The sequence below is a fragment of the Macrobrachium nipponense genome, chromosome 14 (assembly GCF_015104395.2).
Source record: "Macrobrachium nipponense isolate FS-2020 chromosome 14, ASM1510439v2, whole genome shotgun sequence".
Lineage (NCBI taxonomy): Eukaryota > Metazoa > Arthropoda > Malacostraca > Decapoda > Palaemonidae > Macrobrachium > Macrobrachium nipponense.
Window position 1 is genome coordinate 66,647,352 of NC_087207.1, and position 11,222 is coordinate 66,658,573.

The window sequence follows — 11,222 nt, forward strand, 5'->3', positions numbered from 1 at the left end:
GTTCGATCCTGGAAGCAAGCTCTATCAGGCGAAATACAAGGTACACATGATAGCCTCTTGCTATTCGCATCAAATTCAATCTTAAAATCAATTGAAACATTCTGGAATCCATTAAAACACCAGCAATGTAAACAAAGTCAAGGGCAACACTGAAATACACTTTGAACAGTTAGGAATTGAATTTTATATAATATACGAAAAACTACATTGAAGGAAACAAGGAATAAAAAGAAAGCATACAAACAGTGCAGTGCATCTTCTGTTTACGGGAAAGTTCCTGTGGATAATCAGACCTAAACGTAACATGTGCCCATTGCAAAAATAAATTGCCCACCCACTAAATAAATTAATTTCGCCCAGAAGGTCGGTAGAGGATTTGAATATAAGTAAGATATTACTTCTTGAAAATGACAGAATTTGTCAAACTGTTTGTTGCTGTAGCCAATAAATAAAAATCACTAAAATATGATAAAATTTTTTTTTATCAAACAGCAGTTTCATTGTATGAAAATTATCGATAAAATGTACATAAAACTGAAAGAAGTGCAAAGTATACACGTATGATATTTTATATGCGGTGACTAAGTTTATATATATATATATATATATATTCTCATCCAGATTAAGGGCAGGAATTCAGAAGCAGAAGACACAGTATCCATTTATTCCAAGCTTTCGTGATTCATAATCACATCATCAGGGATATCTACAACAATAAAATACAATATATCAATATAAATATAAAATTAAAAGAGCTATATACAAAACTTTAATTTTAAAATTAAAGTTTTGTATATAGCTCTTTTAATTTTATATTTATATTGATATATTGTATTTATTGTTGTAGATATCCCTGATGATGTGATTATGAATCACGAAAGCTTGGAATAAATGGATACTGTGTCTTCTGCTTCTGAATTCCTGCCCTTAATCTGGATGAGAATGTGATGTGCGATGAGTTCGCCCTTACCCCCTGATATATATATATATAATATATATATATATATATATATATATTATATATATATATATATATATATATATACTATATATATATATATATATATATATAATATATAGATATATATATAAAGTTCAGTGCCCACCCACTTAAAAATTCTTAGGTTTAGCCCTGCGTGGCTTGGGTGACCTATAATCAATACAAATTTAATAAATGTACGTAAAATAAAACCTCCACTGAAAAATCCACGAATAAACAATTACCACTTATATAGCTATTGCCTCTACCAGCATCAAACCAAAAAATTTAGTTCCCGGGATTCAAACGAAATCTCATAAGTTAAGAGGAGCACGGCCTCCACTCAGAATTTCTTTGCGGAGGTCATGTTGAATCTGGTTGCCAAACCCTAAGGTAATGGGTGTACACGTTTTCGGTTGCCTAAGCCTACGATGGTTGAGTAATCCATCCTCCCCTAAACTTACACTCTTATCTAAATCAAACCACCAGTTGTCAGTCACGAGGCCGACCTTTTGTTGAACTTTTATGTAAAAACCCATAATACATTTTTTTCATGGTAACAAAAGCAGGGTTGATTTAAAAAAAAATGTTTAGATTAAAAAAAATTTAAAAAATCAGTGATTTATTTGATTTTTTTTATTTATTGGATTTTTTAAAAATTTGTTAGATGCTTTTTTCGATCCTTTTTTTCCTTAAATTCTATTTTATGACAGAATTACTATTGATTTATCTTTTAGGTTTCCAGTTCTGCCGGAAAGTATGTAATTGCAATTTTTTTCATGTCAAAATAAATAGATGCAGCACAGTTATGCGTAAGTTTTTATTAACCTCCAAACCATATTTGTCAATTTGTTTGCTTTCAAATAAAAAAATAAAATAATTAAAAATAATAAAATCATGATTTTTTTAAATGAAAAAATCAATGATTTAATCACTTGATTAAATCAAGTTTGGTTTAATCATTGCCAACCCTGAACATAAGAGACATTAAAAAATCCTCATAGTAACATAACTGTGAATTTGCTTCTCCAAAAGAGACATTATGATGATAACTGAGAGACAAAAGAACAAACGTACAAAGCAAGGAAACGTGACCTTCCTTGTTTCAAGTAATAGTGTTAGTATTTGAAATCCTACACTTATGTTTCCTAAATATTAAGAACTCTACATAACTATTCCATTTTGAGCACTACAGCCACCCTGCGTGATTCAAGTCTAAAGTTGTGAATTTCCAATAAGGCCAAGTGAAAAGAATTGTCAAGCATAAATAAAATCAATCCTCGTGCTCTTAGTGGCTCATTTCTTCAAAAATCAACTTTTATATTTACACAAATTCATAAATGAAATGATAGTTTAAAAGCCAAGCCAAGGCATTATTAGAGATAAGTCATATCAACTTTTATATTTCTATAAATTTATAATGAAATAATAGTTTCAAAGCCAAGCCATTTGGCATTATTAGAGATAAGTCAGGTCATACTAGTACGAAATGCTCTCGCAGATAAGAGCAACCTAACCTGTCTATTCATTTCATTATCTGATATTTACCGAATGAGGTTTACGACAAATAACACATAAGAGTTGGCAGATACTGTTCTACGTATATATAGCAGTGTTTCTCTTTTGCGCTAGACAGAGCAAAATGGCGTCGAACACTGCACTAAGGAAAAGTGAGTGCATTGTTTACTTTTAATGGATGGGAAATATAATTTTTACGTCCCATTTATATTTCAACGTACCATACAACGAGCTGCATATTTTAACCATAACTTCATCATTATGGCAAGAATCTCTTGCATTTATCGGTTTTCTGAAAAGTCTGAATGTTACAGAAGATAGTTTAAGTAACCACATTTTCCAAGATATGGTGCTGTGAATTTTCATCATTGAAACACTATATTCAAAACCTTTCTAGAATTTGAACAACGTTGCACATTGCTCTTGAATCGATGCTCTTTGAGCTGTTATCTTCTCGCCCCGACCCCCTTCTTTTTTGGATGCTCTTTGTAAGGAAATTATCCTCTAACTTATTCGAAAGTCTTTCTTCATTTTACATTGTAATATAATCTACTATATAATTGTGGAATTTTATGACACACATTACGCACTATGTCAGTAAAAGCTTAATTTCCTTCTTGCAATACTAATATTATGTTACTTAAAATCTGTATTTCTTCGCTGTTTTATATTTCATGTATGGGTGACCCAACTGATATTCATTTCTCGAGAGGTTCGTGGCCTATTCTTAGAAAAAATACGCAACAGCTGTGACATTTTTCAACTTGAAATCGTAATCTTAATTCCAGGTGCTGACAAAGCCATAGGTGAACCCAAGAGCAATGAAAATAATGATCTTCCTCAGAGGGAAGACAAAGATCCGGACTTAATTCTGAGCCAGTACACCCTGGGCTGCCTGACAGTCGTGAACGGAAGTGGACCAGGTGCTGAGATTGCCTTGGCCAAGTGTGCTAATAAACTTAACCAAAAGTGGACCTCTGTCGGTGATGTTCTCATTTGGGAGGGGAATCCTTCTTGCTGTCTTGTTCCAGATTACAAGAAAAAAGTTGTCACGTTAGGTGATGTCTCGTTATCGCCACCGCAGTGGGTATACGATGCAAAAGAGAGATTTGTCATTGATGAAACAAATGCCCTTTTCGTTCCTTCAGAAAAGCCAAGGACAGCCGTGACGCTGCGTCCCTTGCAAGACAACCAAAATGAAAAATGGTGGAAATTTTCAGACCTGGACGCCATGCTGGATGGAGCTCCGCCAGCTCAGTATCCAGTTCCAGACACAGACATAGCTACTTACAAGCAGGAACTTGCAAGAGGATTGAACAACGAATTCACCTCAGCGACAGAGCCGCTACCTTACGAAAGAGATGTTGCTACGTTTCCAGGCAATGTTCCATCAGGTACCCCTAGAATCGACAGAACTCTTGTGCTCGATATTTCAGTTCTCGGTCAGATAAGAGACTTTCGCATGACAGCCCCTCAAGACTGGCAGGTAACAGATCTTTACGTAGCTGCAGGCGACGTAGTAGAAATAATATTACCCGGTTCACTATCAGTGGAAAGAGCTTCACAGATTGCTGTGAGAGTTGGAGCTCACATAGACTTTCTGAAGGACACATCTGCCAATGTGAAGCATAAACACCAATGGAAAAGAATGCCAATAGTCACTGAAACATTTGAGTTGCAACCAGGAGTTAATAAGATACGAAGCCAGTATGGGGGCCATCTCATTTTCATGCTCACAGAGGGAGACAATTTTAAAGTTGAGGCTGAAGTGAAAAATGTTGTGGAATCCCCTTACTTCAGATCAGGCGAAACAACAACAGCCCAGTGGAAGAAGGAACTTGAAAAAGGGACACCTTACGTCATTCTTGAGACAGATAAAGTTGTCGCAGTCATTGCAGCTTCAGATGCAAAGAACATAACTGATCCAGACTCTCTGATGAACAGATATGATGAAGTCATAACCATGCTTAATTTTGCAGCCGGTTTTGACGAGACAGAACTTCCACCCAGGGGAAAATACTGGCTAGTGAATGACATCCAAATAACGGCTGGAACAGCGCACGCTGGATTTCCAGCAATGTTCGATCGCTCCTACTACGACATGGGCAGCGGCGACACTCCATATGACTGGGTAACCTGGCATGAACTCGGCCACAACTACCAACAGATGCCTTACTGGGAAAATGCCTACTTTGTGGAGACTACAGTGAACTTGTTCTCGCTCTACATCCAGGACCAGTTATTTGGTGAGGATCGACTCGAACAGAAGGATAAATACAACAAGACAGCAGACGCCGTTGATGCAGGACTCACCTACGACGAAGCAGATGTATGGCAAAAGCTCGTCTTCCTGATGGAGATCAAATACGCCTTTCCCGAAACGGGTTGGGAAATGTACCGACAACTGCGTAAGGTGACTCGTGCTCTGTGTGAGGAGGACGCAGAGGACCTGAAGAACCCAGGCCATCGCCAAAAACGGCTGGTTCATGTTTACAAGAACTTGAGTAAATCTTAGGGGTCCGACCTGATTGGGACTTACAAACGCTGGGGTATTACCATTTCCCAGGGGGCGCAGGGTGAGATTGCTGCTCTGGGGCTCCCAAAGGCACCTGAGGATTTATCACACAGGACATAAGTATGACTTTTCCCTGAACTAATGTAAACATACATCTCTTCTTAGTAATTAAGTGTATGACTTTTGCCTGAACTAATGTAAAAAGGCATCTCTTTAGTTACTAAGTGTATTGTTTTTGTCTGAACTAATGTAAACATACATTAAGTGTACGAATTTTGCCTGAACTAATGTAAGCATACATCTCTTATTAGTAATTAAGCGTACGACTTTTGCCTGAACTAATGTAAGCATAAATCTCTTCTTAGTAATTAAGTGTATGATTTTGCCTGAACTAATGTAAACTTACATCTCTTTTTAGTAATTAAGTGTAGGACTTTTGCCTGAACAAAAATAAACATATATCTCTTTTTAGTAATTAAATGAAGTGACTTTTGCCTGAACTAATACAAAAAAGGCATCTATTCTTAGTAAGCATATGACCTTTTTGTGAACTAATATAACTAGGCATCTCTTTATAGTTTGTACGTGTAAAGAGGCCCATCTAGAAACTATTTTACGTAAAAAAGAATTTGCATTTTCAAACCTCAATCATCTGCCTCGAAAATATATTTTAGTTGTAATTTAATCTGTAAAGCAACAAAATATTTACGAATTACAACTTACTGAATCTCCCTCTAGGGATAATAGTCTCTGTACAAAAATGTGTGAAAGTAAATATCAGTATGACGTCTCAACACGGCATCTGTCAGTTAAAGAATTTGCCTCTAGATTAATGTAGTATGTATAGTAATGTTCAAATATCATGCATGTTAGATTGCCAGTTAGTGATTTTTGAACGAAATCCTATGAAGTCATGTTGCATGAGTTCTGAGCATCGCTGTACCTTTTTAATGATCATTAATAATAATATCATAATTGAATTTGCCTCGCAAGCATCATTATAACATTCCCCGCAGGAGATAGTGTCATCAGTGCACCTCATGTGGTACACTGTAGGCATTACTTAAGGTACTCTGCAGCGTGCCTTCGGCCCCCTAGATGCAACCCCTTTCATTACTTTTAACTGTACCTCATTTCATATTATCTTTCTTCAATCTTACTTTCCACCGAAGCCATCCCAACAGTGTTCCTTTATAGAAAACTAAAAAAAACTATCATAGCTCTTTCACAAACTAGAAGCTTTATTCCTCTGGAAATTCCCTTGGAAAACAAACACTGCATTGGCGAAATGGGCTGTAATGCTTCGTACGAGAAACGAGAAATGTCTAAAGTGAAAATATGTACCCAGCAACCTTCTAAGGAAAACGCCAATTCTTTACGGTAAGGTTATTCCCAACGGGGAACTTCCGAGTTTAGATGGAATCTTTCACAATGTTTATTTAACCGGCCCTTTGGAAAGCCACCCAAGCAAGGATAACCACGGCGCGGAGGCCATAAATCAGTGTCTCGGTGGACACGGGCCAGATTAACCTTGATTATCCGGTCACAAGTTCGTCCTTAAAGGAGGAATTTGATGAAACTGGAGATGGATGTGATTTGCTTATTATTATTATTATTATTATTATTATTATTTTTTTTTTTTTTTTTTTTTTTTTTTTTTTTTTTTTGCTCTATCACAGTCCTCCAATTTGACTGGGTGGTATTTATAGTGTGGGGTTCCGGGTTGCATCCTGCCTCCTTAGGAGTCCATCACTTTTCTTACTATGTGTGCCGTTTCTAGGATCACACTCTTCTGCATGAGTCCTGGAGCTACTTCAGCCTCTAGTTTTTCTAGATTCCTTTTCAGGGATCTTGGGATCGTGCCTAGTGCTCCTATGATTATGGGTACGATTTCCACTGGCATATCCCATATCCTTCTTATTTCTATTTTCAGATCTTGATACTTATCCATTTTTTCCCTCTCTTTCTCTTCAACTCTGGTGTCCCATGGTATTGCGACATCAATGAGTGATACTTTCTTCTTGACTTTGTCAAGCAACGTCACGTCTGGTCTGTTTTTGCACGTATCACCCTATCCGTTCTGATACCACCATAGTCCCAGAGGATCTTTGCCTGATCGTTTTCTATCACTCCTTCAGGTTGGTGCTCGTACCACTTATTACTGCAAGGTAGCTGATGTTTCTTGCACAGGCTCCAGTGGAGGGCTTTTGCCACTGAATCATGCCTCTTTTTGTACTGGTTCTGTGCAAGTGCCGGGCATTCACTTGCTATGTGGTTTATGGTTTCATTTTTCGTATTGCACTTCCTACATATGGGAGAGATGTTATTTTCCGTCTATCGTACTTTGAACATATATGGTTCTTAGGGCCTGATCTTGTGCCGCTGTTATCATTCCTTCAGTTTCCTTCTTGAGTCTCCCTCTGTAGCCATTGCCAATTGTCATCGCTGGCTAGTTCTTTAGTCTGTCTCATGTTTATGGTTTCATTTTTCGTATTGCACTTCCTATATGGGAGAGATGTTATTCCGTCTATGTACTTTGAACATATTCTTGTTCTTAGCCTATCTTGTGCCGCGTTATCATTCCTCAGTTTCCTTCTGAGCATCCCCTCTGTAGCCATTGCCAATTGTCATCGCTGGCTAGTTCTTTAGTCTGTCTCATGTATTGTCCGTGCATTGGTTTGTTGTGCCAGTCCTCTGTTCTTTCTGTCTTTCTCCTGTCTCTGTATATTTCAGGGTCTTCGTCTACTTTTATTAGTCCTTCTTCCCATGCACTCTTTAGCCACTCGTCTTCACTGGTTTTCAGATATTGCCCCAGTGCTCTGTTTTCGATGTTGACGCAGTCCTCTATACTTAGTAGTCCTCTCCCTCCTTCCTTTCGTGTTATGTATAGTCTGTCTGTATTTGCTCTTGGGTGTAGTGCTTTGTGTATTGTCATTTGTTTCCTGGTTTTCTGATCAATGCTGCGGAGTTCTGCCTTCGTCCATTCCACTATTCCTGCGCTGTATCTGATTACTGGCACTGCCATGTGTTTATGGCTTTTATCATATTTCCGGCGTTGAGTTTTGACTTGAGTATCGCCTTGAGTCTCTGCATATATTCTTTCCTGATCGTGTCCTTCATCTCTTGGTGTTTTATATCTCCTCCTTCCATTATTCCCAGGTATTTGTATCCTGTCTCATCTATGTGTTTTGATGTTGCTCCATCTGGTAGCTTTATCCCTTCAGTTCTCGTTACTTTGCCTTTTTGTATGTTGACTAACGGCGCATTTTTCTATTCCAAACTCCATCCTGATGTCCCCAGATACAATCCTTACAGTCTGGATTAGGGTATCTATTTCCTTGATGCTCTTACCATACAGCTTGATGTCGTCCATGAACATCAGATGGTTGATTCTGTTGCCTCTTTTCTTGAGTTGGTACCCGGCATCCATCTTCTGTAGTACTTTTGTCATGGGAATCATGGCTACTACGAAGAGTAGTGGGGACAGTGAGTCGCCCTGGAAGATCCCTCTCCTAATATTCACCTCTGCTAGTCTTATTCCAGAGCTTGTAAGTATTGTATTCCAGTTGCGCATTGTATTTTTGAGGAAGCTGATGGTATTTTCCTCTGCCCCATATATTTTCAGGCATTCTATTAGCCATGTGTGTGGTATCATGTCGAAGGCTTTCTTATAGTCTATCCATGCCATGCTTAGGTTGGTTTTCCTTCTCCTACTGTTCTTCATTACCATTTTGTCTATCAGGAGCTGGTCTTTTGTGCCCCTACACTTCCTTCTGCAGCCTTTCTGTTGGTGGGGAATGGTGTTTGTCTCCTCTAGGTAGTTATTATTATTATTATTATTATTATTATTATTATTATTATTATTATTATTATTATTATTATTATTATTATATTTTTTTGGTCTATCAGTCTTACAATTCGACTGGGTGGTATTTATAGTGTGGGGTTCCGGGTTGCATCCTGCCTCCTTAGGAGTCCATCACTTTTCATACTATGTGCGCCGTTCCTAGGATCACACTCTTCTGCATGAATCCTGGAGCTACTTCAGCCTCTAGTTTTTCCAGATTATTATTATTATTATTATTATTATTATTATTATTATTATTATTATTATTATTATTATTATTATTATTATTATTATTATTATTATTATTCTGTTGAATAAAATGGCAGAATTCAGCGAGTTAATCTTACATATTATCTTTTCTACTTTTCTTATTACTCACTTTTCTGGCTCAGCGATACCTCTTAATAATTGGCCAGTATTCACATTGGGGATAATGCTGAAAATTCGTAATTTCCGCATTATTCTTAATATGAATATTGGCCAGTTATTAAGAGGTATCGCTGAGCCAGAAAAGTGAGTAATAAGGAAAATAGAAAAGATAATATATAAAATTAATTCGCTGAATTATGCCATTTCAGTCAACAGAATTTGTTGAAAAGAGCGTCTTCTTCAAAAATAATAATAATAATAATAATAATAATAATAATAGTAGTAGTAGTAATAATAATAATATTATTATTATTATTATTATTACTACTACTATTATTATTATTATTATTATATTATTATTATTATTATTATTATTATTATTATTATTATTATTATTATTATATTCTTGAAACTGAAAGTCCTATACTCTCAAAGGCTTTCAGTCATAATTTGACATATCTTACTATTACATTATAAAATGCCTATTTGATTATTGTAATTTTCATTGTTGATGAATCTCATTTTAACGTGAATTATGAATTGTATCACACGATAATTCAGAATAATTCGTCTTTCGTGGAGGCAATATAATTCTTTATTCATTCGTAAGATCTAAGTGTTACCCTGCGTTAGTTTAGTTTATGTGCTCTACTACATCAATACGTCTTTCTATGAGAATATGCAATAATTGTTTTTACACTGTGAAAGTACATGAGAATTGTACGTGGAATATCTATTTTTTTTGTTATAAATGAGAAAACATTGCACTATAAATGTAAATTAGATGTTTAAACTTGAATTTACACTTTTCCTAATATTTCACAAAGCGACATTAAAATTTCTTTGCTATAAATGAGAAAACATTGCACTCTTAAATGTAAATAAGATGTTTAAACTTGAATTTACCCTTTTCCTAATATTTCACAAAGCGACATTAAAATCTCTTTAATATAACTGAGAAAACATTTCACTGTAAATGTAAATTAGATGTTTAAACTTGAATTTACCGCTTTCCTAATATTTCACAAAGAGAAATGGAAATTTAATATGTTATTACCTGTAAAGTAAGTGACGTATTTCAACTTAATAGTAAGTTTTCCACGATTTTATGGCACGTGGAATTGATATACTTAACAAAATAATTATGGCAAGTGGAATTGATACAATTAACAAGATAATTATGGCAAGTGGAATCGATATCATTAACATCATAATTATGGCAAGTGGAATTGATACAATTAACAAGATAATTATGGCAAGTGGAGGAATTGATACAATTAACAAGATAATCATGGCAAATGGAATTGATATAATTAACAAGATAATTATGGCAAGTGGAAATTATATCCTGAACATGACAACTATGGCAAGTGAAATTGATACAGCTAACAAGATAATTATGGCTAGTGGAATTGATATAATTAACAAGATAATTATGGCAAGTGGATGAATTGATATAATTAACACGATAATTACGGCTAGTGGAATTGATATAATTAACAAGATAATTATGGCAAGTGGATGAATTGATATAATTAACAAGATAATTATGGCAAGTGGATGAATTGATATAATTAACAAGATAATTATGGCAAGTGGAATTGATTTAATTAACAAGATAATTACTGTTTCCTTAACCGCACCGAAGGAGAACTGATGGACTTGTAAGTATATTGTTGCTGCATTGCAAATGAAAATGATTAATTTGCAACATTAACTAATTTTGCCAGAAGCATTTTTCTATATAAGTAACGTCTTGAGTATCATTCGCACATTGATGTTGCATCGTTAACACAACGAAGATATCCGAATTTGAAAATTGTCAAAATAAAAATCGGAAGAAGGAAAATGAAAAAAAAAAAAAAATTCTCCATTTTCAGAGTACATTCATGTCAATTACTCCAAGATAAGTCTCAATGAGCCTTGGATCTACTCCATCCACTCCACATTATTGAAAAAGTACGCAGTTACAGAGAGAGAGAGAGAGAGAGAGA

At 35.6% G+C, this 11,222-nt stretch overlaps 2 protein-coding genes across 2 annotated transcripts in view; one reads left to right on the forward strand and one right to left on the reverse strand.

Moving 5' to 3' along the window:
• LOC135226256 (uncharacterized) overlaps positions 1–11,222 on the reverse strand; it is a 476,135-nt gene that overhangs the window by 402,810 nt on the left and 62,103 nt on the right. The gene's annotated exons all lie outside the window — the stretch shown is intronic.
• LOC135226258 (TRPM8 channel-associated factor 2-like) lies at positions 2,622–6,952 on the forward strand. Its single transcript, XM_064265697.1, has 2 exons — positions 2,622–2,649; positions 3,286–6,952. Exons 1-2 carry the CDS (start codon positions 2,622–2,624, stop codon positions 5,010–5,012), a joined length of 1,755 nt encoding a protein of 584 aa, XP_064121767.1. The 3' UTR covers positions 5,013–6,952.

Excerpts from the sequence above, each read along its gene's own strand:
- LOC135226258 (XM_064265697.1), top strand. The coding sequence starts at position 2,622 with ATGGCGTCGAACACTGCACTAAGGAAAA. Across the intron at positions 2,650-3,285 it reads GAACACTGCACTAAGGAAAA|GTGCTGACAAAGCCATAGGT; the intron begins GTGAGTGCATTG and ends TCTTAATTCCAG.